Source organism: Lutra lutra, chromosome 15 (assembly GCF_902655055.1).
Source record: "Lutra lutra chromosome 15, mLutLut1.2, whole genome shotgun sequence".
In the NCBI taxonomy this organism is placed as follows: Eukaryota; Metazoa; Chordata; class Mammalia; order Carnivora; family Mustelidae; genus Lutra; species Lutra lutra.
The window spans coordinates 2,229,239-2,247,318 of NC_062292.1; the positions used below are offsets into that span (position 1 = coordinate 2,229,239).

Genomic DNA, 18,080 nt, shown 5'->3' on the forward strand with positions numbered 1-18,080 from the left:
GTTAAATATATAAGGAATAACATGGAGGACATTAGAAGGAAGGGAAAAATGAAGGGGGGGGGATCGGAGTGGGAGACAAACCATGAGAGACTGTGGACTCCGAAAAACAAACTGAGGATTTTAGAGGGGAGGGGGGTAGGGGAATGGGTGAGCCCGGTGATGGGTATTAAGGAGGGCACGTATTGCATGGAGCACTAGGTATTACATGTAAACAACGCATCTTGGAACACTACATCAAAAACTAATGGTGTACTGTATGGTGACTAACAATAATAAAAAAAAGGAAATGTTAAATACATACACACACAAACACACACAATACAGAGATAAAGAAAATCTTCATGGGCTCATTAGCAGACTCGATATAGATAATGACAGAATAAGTAAGCCTAGAAGTAGGTCAATAGAAATTTTCCAAATTGAACCAAAAAGAGAGAGAGAGAGAGAGAGAGAGAGAAAAAAGACGAAAGGAATAAAAGAGTAATATAGTATCTAAGAGCCATGAGACAATATCAAATGGATTAACATGCATAACCAAAATCCAGTAGAAGAGGGGCAGAATGGCACAGAAGCAATACTTGAAGAGATAATGGCTAAGGATTTTCCAAAAATAACGAAAGAATCAAACCATGGATATAAGTTCAAAGAACCCCAAGTAGAATACAACACACACAAACACACACTTATGCCTAGAGAGACATATGTTCAAATTGCTGAAAAGCAAAGACGAAATCTTGGAGGCAGGTAGAAAATAAAAGACTCATTACATACAGAAGACAAATATAAGAATTACATTATACTTCTTGTCAAAAACTGTAAAAGTCAGAAAATAATGGAGTGATATTTATAAAGTATGTCAACTTAGAATTCTGAATACAGTGAAAATATATTCCAAAAAATCAATAATGACCTACCAAAAAGAGAAAAAGAGAGAGAGAGAGAAGAAACAAATTACCAATATCAGTAATGAAATGAGGAATAATCACTTTAGTCCTTTGGATTGTATTTTTTTTTTTAAAGATTTTATTTATTTGAGAGAGAGAGAGAGAGCGAGAGCAGGAGAAGTGGAGGGTCAGAGGGAGAAGCAGACTCCCTGCCTGATGCAGGGAAAATAAGCAATCTAAGGAATATGTATCCTTTTTCTTGTTCCCCTTGAAATCATATTCTAATAGGACTTATTCTTTTTGTTATATTGTATTTATTTAGTAAATATGCAAACACAATTTAAATCATTAATTGACTTTTTTAAAGTGAACTAAATTTCCTTTAGTGAACTAAAGTGAACTAAAATTCCTTTAAAATATAATAGGGGCTCTAGGGGCGCCTGGGTGGCTCAGTGGGTTAAGCCTCTGCCTTTGGCTCAGGTCAAGATCTCCTGTCCTAGGATCGAGCCCCACATCAGGCTCTCTACTCAGTGGGGAGCCTGCTTCTCCCTCACTCTCTGCCTACTTGTGATCTCTCTCTCTGTGTCAAATAAATAAATAAAATCTTTAAAAATATATACATATTAACTCTAAAACACAAGGTCAGTGTCAGTTCACATCAACAGTAAAATGAACACTTTATTTGGACAAATAACACAACCTCACAAATATAGCAACCATTCCTTCTCTCCACCCCTTTTAAATAAAACCACCACATGCCTCATCTGTTACTAATTAAATCAAGTTATTATTTTTCTTTTAAAATAGCAACAGTACGCACTAGTTGTTATAGCAAACTTAATAATAAAGTAACTGGAGAGTTTTTAAAAAATTAATTTGTATTTCCATTGCAGTAGATGGAATGTGAAATATGTATCCTGTAGTCCAATCTGATGGTTAAACACTAGACATAGCTTTCTAATCATCTGTTTCTGATTGATAAAAGCTCAATCCCAAAAACTAAATTTAGTAATTGTCTCAACATGCAATGCCCCTTCAATTCTATGTCTATAAAATGGAATTTGTAGTTAATTAGTACTTTTATTCAATATTTTCTATAAAGTTTATCAACAATCTATTAGCAAATTTATTTCAGCCCTTAAATAATTCTTTTTCAGTGTTTCTGGAAGCCAACATCTAAAAGTTGCTTACTACTAATTTTGCTAAAAATGTGTGTGTGTGTGTGTGTGTGTGTGTGTGTGTGTTTAACATAAAGACATTTTTTTCCCTCCTCTGGGAGCAGAGAAAGAATAGGAAGCCAAATACTTGAAGACATTTCTTTGAGCAAATTACTTAACCTCTGATTTTCTCCTACTTCATCTGCAAAATCAGCTAAATCTAGACATGTATGTAAGGTCTAGTCAAGCTCTGAAGATTCTTTTTTTTTTTAAAAGATTTTATTTATTTATTTGACAGAGAGCGAGATCACAAGTAGACAGAGAGGTGGGCAGAGAGAGAGGGGGAAGCAGGCTCCTGCTAGCAGAGAGCCCGATGCGGGGCTTGATCCCAGGACCCCGAGATCATGACCTGAGCAGAAGGCAGAGGCTTAACCCACTGAGTCACCCAGGTGCCCCAAGCTCTGAAGATTCTGATTCTATACAATGCCTTTAAATAAAATGCATTTCCTCCCCAATAAAAGATGAAATGCATACCGTCTATAGTAGAAATCTGGCTAATTACATCATTTTTATGACCTTGGATGAATGACCTTTCCTGAACCTCTGTTTTTCCTTCTCAATAAAAAGTAAGATTTGATGAGACAAGTTATATGGTATCTTTCAAACCTAAGGTCTTACCAGAAAATGATTTTTAATAATAATAATTTTGAGATCATTTCTGATAGAATGAACAAGTTTATTTCCTAAATACAAATTCAAGCAAAACATAGTAGGCACATGCTGATGGCAAATCAATCGGAATTTTGCAAACCTACTAAAGTGAACTTAATCTAAACATGTAAATGGAAGAAAACACACTACAACTTATATCAAAGGGAAGCAATTATTTAGGTACACTCTACTCAAGAGTGTGTGTGTGTATATATATCACCATCTCATCATATTCTTAAGATCAATGAAAACAAAAAATATGTTATTATTCTAAATAAATTCAATCTTAAAACAATATCAGGAATACCTGAAATTATATACTAGTATGAAAATGACAGATAGTAAATATCTGTGGTTAAAATAAAATATTTATTTTATTTTTCATTTATTTCAAGTATCAGAATTCAAGGCACTTATTAAATCTGATAAATGAGTCTCAGATTTTCAAAAAGCATGCTGTGTCATACAATGAGCATAAGGTACTTCCTAGTTCTTTTAACTTCAAAAGAAGAAGAAAGAGCAGGAAGAAATACTCTATGTTTAGACTCTCTGAAGGAGAATCCACTTACACGTAATACACAGTCATATAATGACCTGTATTAGAATACGCATCTAAAATGTAAAGGTCAATGATCTAACAGTTCTATTTCTAGGAATCTAAGAAATTAATCAGAAATATAGACAACAAGGGGTGGCTGGGTGTCTCAGTGGGTTAAGTGTCTGCCTTAGGCTCAGGTCATGATCTCAGGGTCCTGGGATAGGCTGCCTGCTCAGTTGGGGTGGGGGGTGTCTGCTTCTCCCTCTCCCTTTGCCCCCCCCCTGCTGATGTACACACACTCACTTTCTTGTTCTCTCAAATAAATAAATAAATAAAATCTTAAAAAAAGGGGGCGCCTGGGTGGCTCAGTGGGTTAAGCCGCTGCCTTCGGCTCAGGTCATGATCTCAGGGTCCTGGGATCGAGTCCCACATCGGGCTCTCTGCTCAGCAGGGAGCCTGCTTCCCTCTCTCTGCCTGCCTCTCTGTCTACTTGTGATCTCTCTCTGTCAAATAAATAAATAAAATCTTTAAAAAAAAATTATAAAAAAAAAATCTTAAAAAAAGAAATATAGATAATGATGCAAATACAAATGTGTTCACTCAGGTATTATTTATGATAGCTGTAATTATAAACAACTTAAATATCTGAAATCAAGTTATGACTAATATATGAACTATTCAGTATAACAGTTACATTAGACTTTAATGTCATGAAAAAAGCAGATAACTTTTATTCTATCTTTACATTATTTCTGAATTGTGTATATTTTTCAGAAGGATAAATACTATATACTCAACCTGTATTTCTTAAAAACCATTGTATCAACACAATATAAGATAGCAAACAGGAACCTACTATAATAATTCAAACAAGAAAATTAAGAGGGTATAAAGAAAGAGGGCATGAACTAATACAACTGCACTGAGAATAGAAAGAAGGTATAAATTCATGAGATACTTAAGAAGGAGAATCTATAGGTTGTGGCTACCAATTGGAATGGTAGGTCAAAAAGGAGAGATTGGTCTAGATTGTAATTCCATACACTAATACCAGAAATGTAGAAGAAAAGATAATATAAGGGAAAATAATAAGTCAAATGATTCTGAAGCAGTATCTTAAATTTAAATTACTTTTTACATATTATTTTTAATATGGAAAGATTCATTCTATGTAATACATTAGGAAAAAAATTGTATGCAGGTAGTTTCAATTAAGTGGGATATGAACTAATAAGGAATATAGTTCCTAATGAAGCCATTTAAGTGAGTTACTGCTTTTGTAAAATTTTCATTCAGAATTATCTCAGTAGGGGGATAATGTGTTTACTTTTATCAAAACATCCTAACTTGAAAATGGTGAACATGGACTATTTAAATGTAAGTTACCATATCATTTTTATTCTCCATAAAAATGCTGAGTTTCTTCAAGAATGACACGACTAGAATAAGCAGCTCAAAATTGTCCCGATCAAGGGCCTTCACCAGCATGTGAACTATGTTCTTGTTCCTCATCTTCAGTTCTGTACGTGTGTCTTCAGCAAGATTCAGAAGCAAATAAAGAGCAACTGGAAGAGTAAAATGGATGAAGAGTTAAATGACTGGCATATTGAATCAACAATTTAATAAATCATTTCTACTCAGCACAGTAACAGATGCAGTTCTAAGAAGATAACATTATTTTGAAAATTTTATTTTATTATTAATTGTCTCATTAGGAAACATTTGTTATTACTGAGAAATAGATATATATGTTATATAAAACTATATATATATATATATATATATATATATATATAGTAATTTTCTTATGATGCTGAGAACACAAACCAAATTAAGATAATGAGTCTTGCCCTCTTAGAGTTTAGAGCTTAATAGTAAGCAAATGGTGCTAAAAGTATATGTTAGTGAATAATAAAACAGGCAGACAGGGAAAAATAATTTTATGCATGTAGAAAACAGGGTAAAACTTCAATAACTAGGAGCTGCTATGTTAAGAAGAACTATAATCTAAGACCAAACTAACAGTGATCAGAGGGGAGGTGGATGGGTGATAGGTTAAATGGGTGATGGGGATTAAGGAGTGCATTTGCAGAGATAAGCACTAGGTATTGTATGGAATTGTTAAATCACTATACTGCACTCCTAAAACTAACACTGTATGTTAACTAACAACAACAAAAGAACTATAATCCAAAATGTATAGTATAGCTAGAAGTAGGTATGAGGACACTAAAATCTATTTTACATATTCCAACTGATTTTCTGATAGTTACAACAGAAAACGCCATATGGGATTCAGTAACGCAATATTATACTAGACAAAGTTAAGGCACTGTCTACTAACTCTAAGCAAAATTTCTTTTAGATACCTATAATAAAAATGCTTCCGTTCTCATAAGAAACCCATATGATTCTTCCCTTTTGACAGTGAGAATTTGTAGCATATAATGTTTTCCATTTGCCTTGACTGACAGGAAGTTTCAGAGTGAAGACCTGACAGGTTTCTGTCAGGATCTGTAGGCTCTTATGATCAACACAAACCTATGGCTTTGGTTTACTCATTATTTTAGCATTTCACATATTCTTATAAGCCATCTCTATACCTTTATGAAAATAAGAAATATATGCAATAGTTGTAAATATTTAATTTACCTAATATTTGAGCTGTTTTAAAGGTAATTCATACTAATTAGGGCTACCCTACTAATTGATATATAAACATACTAATACAGTCAGGCACTGTACTAATTGATATATAAACAGTACACCATTTTATCTTTAAGAAAATTTTAATGGGAAAATATTGATTATAAATTTTTTAGATGAGCAACCTCAGATTCAGAGAAGGTAAATAACTTGCCCTACCTAGATAGCAAAAAAGTGATGGAGTTAAATTAAAATTCAAGCCCATCAGGATCCAGAGCTCACATATTTACACTATTACATGTGCTGACTTTCCATGCAAGGCATTATTAAAACGTTTTAAAGCTGAGTGTTCCTAGGACACAGACTGTTCCAGGCCTTGGACGTTTTTAGCCTTCTATGTTGGCTGCACATAAGCATTGCACAGCATCTCTGGAGCAGCACAGGAAGCGCTGGCTGGGGTTCTGTGGCAGCTATGCTCAACCTTAAGATCAACTGACTGGGCTGTTCTCATTAGGAAGTTTCGGCAGGATCATTCTGGTTCCATTTTCCATGCTGCAGGATTGTTCTGATGCCATTTTCCATGCTGTTTTTCCACAGACAGAAGGTGTCCCCTGTAAATAGTGTGGGATGTGCTATCTTTGATGTACTTCACAAGACTTATTTCCAGCCCTGTGTGTGTACCATGTACTTTTTCTTCTAATTCTCTTATTTTGTTGTTTCCAGCTTCAAATTCCTAACTGTATACTGAGCAGAGCACTAACTAGTTAGGAATCTGAAGCTGGAAACAGAACAAAATAAGAGAATTAGAAGAAAAAGTACATGGTACACACACAAGGTTTATTATTTGCTTTTTCAATACAACTGCATTAAAAAAACTTACATAAATTGATTGAGTGCAGAAACACTTTAAATCAGAAAACATACACCACAAATATTTAATTCCCAGTTTTTAAGCATATTGCTTGGTTTCAGACAGAGAAACCAGTCTTTTGTGATATTAATATTAGGGGAACAGATCTAAAATACATCAAATACATCTAAAGTACATCAAAGATAGCACATCCCACACTAAAATTTATAATCAATATTTAGTATAATCCCATCTAGGTAGGACAAGTTATTTACGTTCTCTGAATCTGAGGTTGCTTACTCTAGTACGGCTGGTAGAAACAAGTATAGTAGACCTCTGCTTGCAACCAAGAGAGATATAATGGGTTGAATAGTGTTCTCCCAAAATTCATGTCCCACAGAACCTCAGAATTTGACCCTATTTGGAAATGGGTCTTTGCCGCGGTAATTAGTTGAGTCATAATGGATTAGGGTAGACCTAGGTAGACTCCAAAGACTTGTGTCCTTACAAGAATAGGAGAGGACATGGATACAATGAGTGGGTGGCCATGTAAAGATAGGGGGAAAGATTGGAACAATGGAGCTATAAACGAAGAAACACCAAGGATTACTAGAAGTCACCAAAAGGTAAGAGGAGAAAAGGAAGGATTCTGGAGCCTTCAGGTGGAGCATGATCTGGCTAACACTGTGATTTTGGCTTTCTAATCTCTAGAAATTGTGACAGAATAAATTTCTGTTGTTTTATTAAATGAGCCACTTTTGGCACTTTATTTTGGAAACCCGAGGATATTAATACCACAGAATAATGGTACCAGATTTAAACACTTACCTGAAACAACAACAACAAGGACAACCACCGGACTAAAATAAACAAAATAAAGATTTTCACAACAATGAACATCAGATAATGAAGGTCAGTGACCTAACAGATAAGAAATAAATGAATTGGCACTATGAGTGTCCCAGAATACTGCCTTGAGAGTTTCCAGGTCATAACACAGAGGGAAAATCCTGGTAGAACCCAAAAGAATCCTAGAGTTGAAGAGAGGGAACCAAGATACTAAGGAACCAAAGTGGACAGATTTCACAGAAAAGAACAGCATTGAGGAGAAAGATGTACAGAGAGTGAATTCTGAACTTCTGCAGAAACTTCATAATTTATGGGCATTATGTAAAGTACTCAGAAGGGTTTTGCCCTGAAAATAGGAAATAATAAGTTTTAGACTAAATGCTGCTTATCTCCACACCAAAAAATCATAAGAGAAACATTCAAAAGGATCAAACTGCTTCCAAGTAATTTAATTATGTCCCAGAAGAAAGTTCAAAAATATTTTTAGGAAAAAAAAATATCCAACACCAAACAATATAAATTTCACACTGTCTGGTAGTCAATAAAAAATTATCAGCTCTTCAAAAAAGCAGGAAAACACAATGTATAAGGAGAAAAAAATCAGCCCACTGAAACAGACATCAAGGTTAGAGTGTTCAGAGAGAAACATTAAAACAGACATAACTGTTTTCCAGATGTTCTGAAACTGAGGTAGAGACATGGAAGATATAAAAAAGATTCAAATTAACTTCTAGCAATGGAAACTATAATGAGTGAGACGGGATTATACTGTATAGGATTGACAGCAGTTTAGAGATTGGAGAAGAAAAGATTAGTGAAATTGAAGACACAGACAAGAAAATTTCCAAAATTAAACAAATGGGAAAAAAAGACCAAAAATGTAAAGATTATCAGTGAACTGTAGAATAATTTAAAGTGGCCTAATATACCTGTAATTAAAGTCCCTGAAGAAATAATAACCAATAATTTTCCAACATGATAAATATTATAAACCCATAGTCCTAGTAAGTACTATGAACCTAAGAAGAAGAAACATGAAGAAAACTAAAACATAATCAAACTTGTCAAAACAAATGATAAAGAGATAATCTGAAAAGAGCCAGAGAAAAAAGAAACTTTATACAGACAAAAAAGAAAAAAAAGGAAGGATGACAGAAGACTTGTCAGTACACACAACGCAAACAGGTCAAGAATGGAAAAATGTCTTTGGTATATAGAAAGAAAAGTTACCTTTAAATTCTAAACCAGTGAAAACATTTCAAAAAGAAAAAGAAAGTCTTTTTCAAATACACAAAAGATAAAATAATTCATCATCATTAAATCTGTCCTATAAGAATTATTAAAGAAAATCTTTCAGGAACAAAGAAAAACACCAGACAGAAATATGAACCTACTCAAAATAATATCAGTGGAAATGGTAACTTTATTTTTTAAATAATTTAATATCTTTAAAATAAAAATGTTTCTTTGTATACCACCTTACACCAGTTAGAATGGCCAAAATTAATGAGACAGTAAACAGTTAGTGTTGGAGAGGATGTGGAGAAACGGGAACCCTCTTACACTGTTGGTGGGAATGCAAGTTGGTGCAGCCACTTTGGAAAACAGGGTGGCGACTCCTTAGGAAATTAAAAACAGAGCTACCCTATGGCCCTGCAACTGCACTATTGGGTATTTATCCCAAAGATACAGATTTAGTGAAAAGAAGAGCCATCTATACCCCAATGGCCACAATTGCCAGCAATGGCCACAATTGCCAACTGTGGAAAGAGCCAAGATGCCCTTCAACAGACAAATGGATAAAGAAGATATGATCCATACATACAATGGAGTATCATGCCTCCATCAGAAAGGATGAATACCCAACTTTTGTATCAACATGGACGGGACTGGAAGAGATTATGCTGAGTGAAATAAGTCAAGCAGACAGAGTCAATTTTCATATGGTTTCATTTACTTGTGGAGCATAAGGAATAACACGGAGGACATTAGGAGAAGGAAAGGAAAAGTGAATTGGGGGAAATCAGAGAGGGAGATAAAGCATGAGAGACTGTGGACTCAGAAACACACTGATGATTTTGGAGGGGAGGAGGGTAGAGGGTTAGGTGAGCCTGGTGGTGGGTATTAAGGAGAGCATGTATTGTATGGAGCACTGGGTGTGGTGCATAAACAATGAATCCTGGAACACTGAAAAAATAAATAAAATTTTTAAAAAATGTAAATTATAATATATTGTAGGATTTATGTAAGTATATATATGTTTGTATATACATACATACATATGTATAACTAATGTTAATTATAAAAACAGAAAGTTGAGAAGGGAAGAAATGGGAGTAATGGTTCTTATACCACAGATGATGTGGTACAATGTTACCTGAAGGCAGACCTAACACATGATAAGTTAAATATGTATACTTGGAGGCAGACAACTTATGATTAATTTAAGATGTATAATATAAATCTTAAAGCAACTGATGGAACAAAAGAGTCATCACTAAGCCAACAATGGAGATAAAACAGACCAAAAACAAACAAACAAGAAAACCCTCATCCATAAGAATGCAGACAAGGAGGAAAAAGAGGAAAAAATAAATAAAAGCAAGATTCAACTATGTGTTGTGTATAAAAAAACAATATAAAGAAATAGATTAAAAGTACAAGGATGGATAAATATAAAACATGCTAACACTAGTCACAACAAAGCTGGAGTGTCTATATTAACATAAGGAAAAGTAATTTCAGACAAAAAAATATTACCAGAGATAATGAAGATCATTTCATAATGAAAAGAAGGACAAACTAATCAAGAGGACAATCCTATATATTTCCATCCTTAAGAGTAAAACTTGAAAATTCATGGAGCAAAATCAGACATAACTGCAGGAAAAATAGTCAAATTCATAAATTTAGTCAAATATTTTAATATTACTCTTTGACTAATAGAACATGTATAGAAAACACAAGATGTAAAGACTTGAACAAGTTAGCAACTAACTTCTCAGTGATATTTATAGAACATTACACAGAACAGTACCAGAATGCACATTCAAATGTGCATACAATATTTGAAACCATTATCTTACACCATCAAAGTCTCACTAAATTAAAAATTCAGTTCATAAAAAGCATTTTCTTGGAGAGTAAGGAAGATGGCAGTGTAGTCGAAGGACCCTAGGCTTCTCTCATCTAACTAGATAACCATCAAATAATCCTAAATACCCCAGAAATCAACCTGAAGATGGAGAAAACAGACTCCACAATCACAGGGAGAGGGGAGGCCACGATGAAGAAGGTAGAAAGTGCAGAAACATGGCTTATGAGAGAAACAGACCATGGGTGATTCAGAGGGGAGGGAGCCATGGTTGGGGAGAAGGGTGAGAGAGAGAGAAAGAGAGAGAACAAACTGGGGAACACACAAAGAGAATGCTTCCCCAACACCCTTGGCTTGGAAAACAAGAGGAACTGAATTTCCTGAGTTCTTGCACAGTGGGGCTTAAAGCCTGGGGTTTTAAAGGTCAATGGGCGTGGCTGAGTCCTGAGGCCACTACGCTACTCCTGGAGAGAAGCAAACAATCCAGGGGCAGGCAGTGTGGAAACAGCAATCTGAAGAACCCTTGGGACACACAATGGGGAGATTATTTGCTCTTCTCAGAGCATGTCACTGAGAGGCAGCATTCACAGAGACACCTCTCTGGGAACAAAGGGACTAGATGGTGCCATTTCCCACCTCTGCCCCTCAGCATAATCAGAGAGCCCCCTGTAGGAAGCAGCACAGTCCCCACACTGGCTAACTTGCATATACCAGGCCCTACCCTACTATGCTCTGGTGGGACTGCCCATATAAGTCAAGCTTGCCTTAGTCCCAGTGGGGTGGACCCCTCCCACAGAAGTTCAACACAACTCCTGTTCACACCATGTTTCCTAACCAGGGAGTTCTTCAGGGCCTCAATTCTGGTGGAAGTGGTGATAGATCTCATTTCATAAGCAGACCACATGACACCTAGTTAAAACTTGCCACATTTAGGTGAGGAACCAAACGCTGCCCACAGCAGGCAAGGAGAGCCTCTGCAGATGACTGGCCTGAAGGACAGAGCAAAACTCAATAGCAAGGCTCATGAAGCACATACCAGAGACACTCCTTGAAGGGCCAGGCCCAGGGCACTATATGACCTCCTCATCATAAGGCCATTACTTTCAGGAACAGGAGACATAACTGGGTTTTTTAATATACAGAAGAAGGCAGAGACATAGACAAAAATGCCAAGATGGAGGAATTTATCCCTAATGAAAGAGCAAGATAAGACCAAGGCCAGCAATCTAAGTGAAACATGTGTAAGTAACATGCCATATGAAGAATATAAAGCAACAATCATAAGGATACACACTGGGCTCGAGGAAAGAATAAAAGACATCAGTGAGACCCTTATCACAGAGATAAAAGAGTTAAAAAAGAATCAGTGATGAAGAATGCAATAAGATTGGAAACAGGCTTGATGCAACCAAGTGGGCTGAAAGAAGTAGAGGAATGAATTAGTGACATCAAAGAGTAACAGAAAATAATGAAGCTGAAGAAAAGAAAGAAGAATTATGCAACATGATAATAAACATAGGGAACTTGTAAGTGACTCCATCAAACGTAGTAACATTTTTATTGTAGGAGTCCCAGAAGAGAGAGAAAAGGGAACAGAAAATTTATTCCAAGAAATAATAGCTGAAAACTTCACCAGTCTGTGGAAGGAAAGAGTCATCCAGACTCAGGAGGCACAGAGAACTCCCATCAAAATCAACAAAAGCAGGCCAACACCAAGACATATTATCATTAAAGTTGTAAAATAGAATGATAAGGAAAAAATCTTAAAAACAGCAAGACAAAAGAAGTCTGTGCCTTACAAAAGAAGATCCATAAGGGTAGCTGGAGATTACTCAACAGAAACTTAGCAAGCCAGAAGACAGTGGTCTGATATATTCAAAGTGCTGAATGGGAAAAATCTGCAGGTAAGGATACTCTATTCAGAAAGGCTATCATTCAGAATAGAAGGAGAGATAAAGGGTTTCTCAGACAAATAAAATCTAAAGGAGTTCATGGCTATTAAACCAACCCTGCAAGAAATACTAAAAGGGCCACTTTGAGTGTAAAGGAGAGACCAAAAGTGACAAAGACAGGAAAGGATCAGAAGAAATCTCCAAAAACAATGAAAAAACAAATAATAAAATGATAATAAATACATGTATCATAATTACTTTGAATGTAGATGGAATAAAGGCTCCAATCAAAACACATTGGGTGTCAGAATTGAGATATCTCTATGTTCCCTATAAGAAACTCATTTTAGACCTGCAGACTGAAAGGGAGGGAATGGAGAAAAATTTATCATGCAAATGGATATCAAAAGAAAGCTAGAGTAGTAATATTTGTATTAGACAAATTAGACTTTAAAACAAAGTTTTAATAAGGGGGACAATCCAACAAGCTCTAACAACTGTAAATATTTATGCACCCAACATGGGAGCACCAAAATACATAAAAACAATAATAAATATAAAGGAACTGATTGATAACACGGTAATAATAGATTTTAATATCCCAGTTATATCAATGGACATATCATCTAAACAGAAAATCAATAAGGAAACAATGGCTTTGAATGACACACTGGACTAGATGGATTTAACAGATATATTCAGAATACTCTACACTAAAACAGCAGAATACACATTCTTTTCAAGGGCATATCAGGCATTCTCCAGAATAGATCACATTTTAGATCAGAAATCAGATCTTAACAAATATAAAAAGACTGAGATCATACCAGACACCTTTCTGACCACAACATTATGAAACTAGAAATCATCTATAAGAGAAAAATTGGAAAGACCACAAATACATGAAGGTTAAACAACATGCTACTAAACAATGAATGGGCCAACCAGGAAATCAAAGAAGAAATTTTAAAAAAAATCATGGAAACAAATGAAAATGAAAACACAATGATCCAAAACCACTGGGATGCAGCAAAAGTGGTTGTAAGAGGGATAGCCATACATGTCTACCCTAAGAAGCAGGAAAATCTCAAATAAACCATTGAACCTTATACCTAAGGGAAATAGAAGAAGAACAACAAATGAAGTCTAAAGCCAGTAGTGGAAGAAAATAATAAAGATCGGAGCAGAAATAAATGATATAGAAACAAAAAAAGAAACAATAGAACATATGAATGAAACCAGGAGTTGGTTCTTCGAAAATATTAATAAAATTGATAAACCTTTAGCCAGAGTTATCAAAAAGAAAAGTACCTGAATAAATACAATCACAAATGAGAGAGGAGAAATAACAACTAATACCACAGAAATACAAATAATTATAAGAGAATATTATAAAAAAATATAAGCCAACAAACTGGACAACCTGGAAGAAACGGATACATTCCTAGAAACATACAAACTACCAAAACTGAAAAAGGAAAATATAGAAAACTTGAACAGACCCATAACCACCAAAAAACCTGAATCAGTAATCAAAAAACTCCTAACTCCAAGGCCAGATGGAAAGTCTACCAAATACTATTCCAAAAAGTAGAAAAAGAAAACTTCCAAATTCATTCTATGAAGTCAGAATTACCGAATACCAAAACCTTATCCTAAGGCCAAAACCAGATAAAGACCTCACTAAAACAGAATTACAGGCCAATGTCCTGTATTGATAAACATGTGCAAAGAATCTCAATAAAATGCTAGCAAACTGAATCCAACAATACATTAAAAAAAAATCACTCATGACAATCAGGTGGGATTTATTCTTGAGTTGCAAGCGTGGTTCAGTATTTGCAAATCAGTCAACATAATATACTACATTAATAAAAGAAAGGACAAGAACCATATGTTCCTTTCAATAGATGCAGAAAAAGCATTTGACAAAGTACAACATCCACTAATGATAAAAACTCACAACAAAGCAGGTTTAGAGCAAACATACTTCAACTTAATAAAGGCCACCTATGAAAAACCCAAAGCTAAGATCATCCTCAATGGGAAAAAACTGAGAGCATCTCCTCTACAGTCAGATACAAGACAGGGATGTCTACTCTCACCACTGTTATTTAACACAGTACCGGAAGTCCTGGCCACAGCAGTCAGACAATACAAAGAAATAAAATGCACCCAAACTGGCAAGGAAGAAGTACAACTTACACTATTTGCGGACGACACGATACTCTACATAGAAAACCCGAAAGACTGCACCCAAATTGCTAAAACACAAATTCAGTAAAGTCACTGGATACAAAATCAATGTACAGAAATCTGTTGTATTTCCATACATCGATAATGAACCAGCAGAAAGAGAAATTAAGGAATCAATCCCATTTATAATTTCATCAAAGGGACACCTGGGTGGCTCGGTCTGTTAAGCATCTGCTAAGCATCTGTCCTGAGATGGAGTCCCACATTGGGCTCCCTGCTCTGTGGGGATCTGCTTCTCCCTCTGCCTGCTCTGCCTGTTCTGCCTGCAGCTCTCCATGCTTCTACTCTCTCTCTGACAAATAAATATAAGATAAAATAAAATAAAGTAAAATTTCACCAAAAACCATAGATACCTAGGAATAAACCTATCCAAAGAAGTGGAAGACCTATACTCTGAAAACTATAAAACACTTTGATGAAAGAAACTGAAAATGACACAAAGAAATGAAAAGAAATTTCATGTTCACAGATTGGAAAAAAAAAACACTTTTTTTTTTTTTAAGATTTTATTTATTTTTGAGAGAGAGAGAGAGAGGAGGGCAGGAGCAGGGAGAGGGTCAGAGAGAGAAGCAGACTCCCCACTGAGCAGGAAGCCTGATGTGGGACTCTGATCCCAGGACTCTGGGATCATGACCTGAGCCAAAGGCAGATGGTTAGCAGAATGAGCAACCCAGGTGCCCAGAACAAACATTGCTAAAATGTTTATAATGCCCAAAGCTATCTACACACTTAATGCAATCCCTATCAAAATACCAACAGCATTTTTCACACAGCTAGAACAATCCTACAATTTGTATAAAATGACAAAAGACTCCGAATAACCAAAGCAACCTTGAGAAAGAAAAGCAAAGCTGGGGCATCACAATTCTGGACTTAAAGTTATACTACAATGCTGTAGGGATCAATACAGTATGGTATTAGCACAAAAATCAACTCATATATCAACAGAACAGAATAGAAAACCCAGAAATGAACCCACAACTATATGTTCAATTAATCTTGGACAAAACAGGAAAGAATATCCAATGGGAAAAAGAGAATCTTTAACAAATGGTGCTGGGAAAACTAGACAGCAACATGCAAAAGAATGTTTTGTTTGTTTTTTGTTTTTTAACCACTTTGTTACACCCTACACAAAAATAAATTAAAAATGGATTAAAGATCTAAATGTGAGACCTGAAACTATATAAATCCTAGAGGAGAACAAGACATTGACCATAACAATTGCCTTCTAGATATGTCTCCTGAGGCAAGGGAAACAAAAACAAAAACTAGTGGGACTTATCAAAATAAAAAGCACAGCGAAGTAAACAATCAATAAAATTTAAAAGGCAACCTCTGGAATGGGAAAAGATACTTGCAAATGACATTATCTGACAAAGGGTTAGTTTCCAAAATATACAAAGAACTTCTACAACTCAATACACAGAAAACAATAACAATCCAATTTAAAAGTGGGCAGAAGACATGAAGAGACATTTTTTAAAAGAAGACACAGAGATGGCAAACAGATACATGAAAAGATGCGCAACATCACTCATTATCAGGAAAATTTAAATCAAAACTACAATGAGATATCACACCACACCTATCAGAATGGCTAAAATCAAAATCACAAGAAGCAACAGGTTTGGGCAAGGATGTGGAAAAAGGGGAACCCTCTTCTTGCACTACTGGTGGTAATTCAGCCACTCTGGAAAATAGTATGGAGGTTCTGTAAAAAGTTAAAAATAAGCTGCCCTATGATCCAGCAACTGTACTACCCAATGGATAAAAAAAAAATACATTAATTCAAAGGGATATATGCACCATGATGTTTATAACAGCATTATCTCAATAGCCAAATTACAGAAACAGCCCAAGTGTCCATCAACTGATGGATAAGGAAAATGTGGAATGTACACACACACACACACACACACACACACACAGGAATATTACTTAGCCATCAAAAAGAATGAAATCTTGCCATTGCAACAACATGGATGGAGACAGAGAGTTTAATGCTACACAAAAGAAGTCAGAAAGAAGAATACCATATGATTTCATGCATGAAAAATTTAAGAAACAAAACAAGCAAAGGGAAGAGAGAGAGAAAGATGAACCAAGAAACAGACACTTAACTAAAGAGAACAAACCGATGGTTACCAGAGGGGAGGTAAATGGGAGGATGGGTTAAATAGGTGATAAGGATTAAGGAGTGCACTTTGTGTGATGAGTACCAGGAGAATATGGAATTGTGGAATCACTATATTGTACACCTGACACTAATATTATGCTGTATGGTAACTGGAATTTGAATGAGAAGTATTTTCTCTAACAGTAATGGGATTACATTACTGAGAAATCCCCAAATATTCAGAAAAAAAATAACTCCTTTCTAAATAACCTATGGGACAAAGAAGAAATAAAAGATGAAAGACATTTTGAACAGATTAAAAATGAAAATAAAAACATGATATATCATGGAAAACCCAAAAGATTCCACTCCAAAACTGCTAGAACTCATATAGGAATTCAGTAAAGTGTCAGGATATAAAATCAATGCACAGAAATCAGCTGCATTTCTATACACCAACAGCAAGACTGAAGAAAGAGAAATTAAGGAGTTGATCTCATTTACAATTATACCCCAAACCATAAGATACCTAGGAATAAACCTAACCAAACAGGCAAAGAATCTGTACTCAGAAAACTATAAAGTACTCATGAAAGAAACTGAGGAAGACACAAAAAAATGGAAAAACGTTCCATGCTCATGGATTGGAAGAACAAATACTGTGGAAATGTCTATGCTACCTTAAGCAATCTACACATTTAATGCAATCCCTATCAAAATACCATTAACTTTTTTCAAAGAAATGGAACAAATAATCCTAAAATTTATATGGAACCAGAAAAGATCCCAAAGAGTCAGAGGAATGTTGAAAAAGAAAGCCAAAGTTGGTGGCATCACAATTCCAGACAATTCAAGCTCTATTACAAAGCTGTAATTATCAATTATGGCACTGGCACAAAAACAGACACATAGATCAATGGAACAGAAGAGAGAGTACAGAAATAGACCCTCAACTCTATGGTCAACTCATCTTCGACAAAGCAGGAAAAAAATGTCTAGGGAAAAAAGTCTCTTCAACAAATGGTGTTGGGAAAATTGGAGAGCCACATGCAAAAAAAATGAAACTGGACCATTTCCTTACAAC

At 35.2% G+C, this 18,080-nt stretch overlaps 1 protein-coding gene across 4 annotated transcripts in view; it reads right to left on the minus strand.

The window, feature by feature from the left end:
• Positions 1–18,080, minus strand: part of KIFAP3 (kinesin associated protein 3) — a 191,090-nt gene that overhangs the window by 103,829 nt on the left and 69,181 nt on the right. For all 4 annotated transcript variants that reach the window (XM_047704339.1, XM_047704340.1, XM_047704342.1 and 1 more), the window contains one exon: positions 4,677–4,855. In XM_047704339.1, coding sequence (XP_047560295.1) covers positions 4,677–4,855 — 179 coding nt within the window. The remainder of the gene's footprint in view (positions 1–4,676; positions 4,856–18,080) is intronic.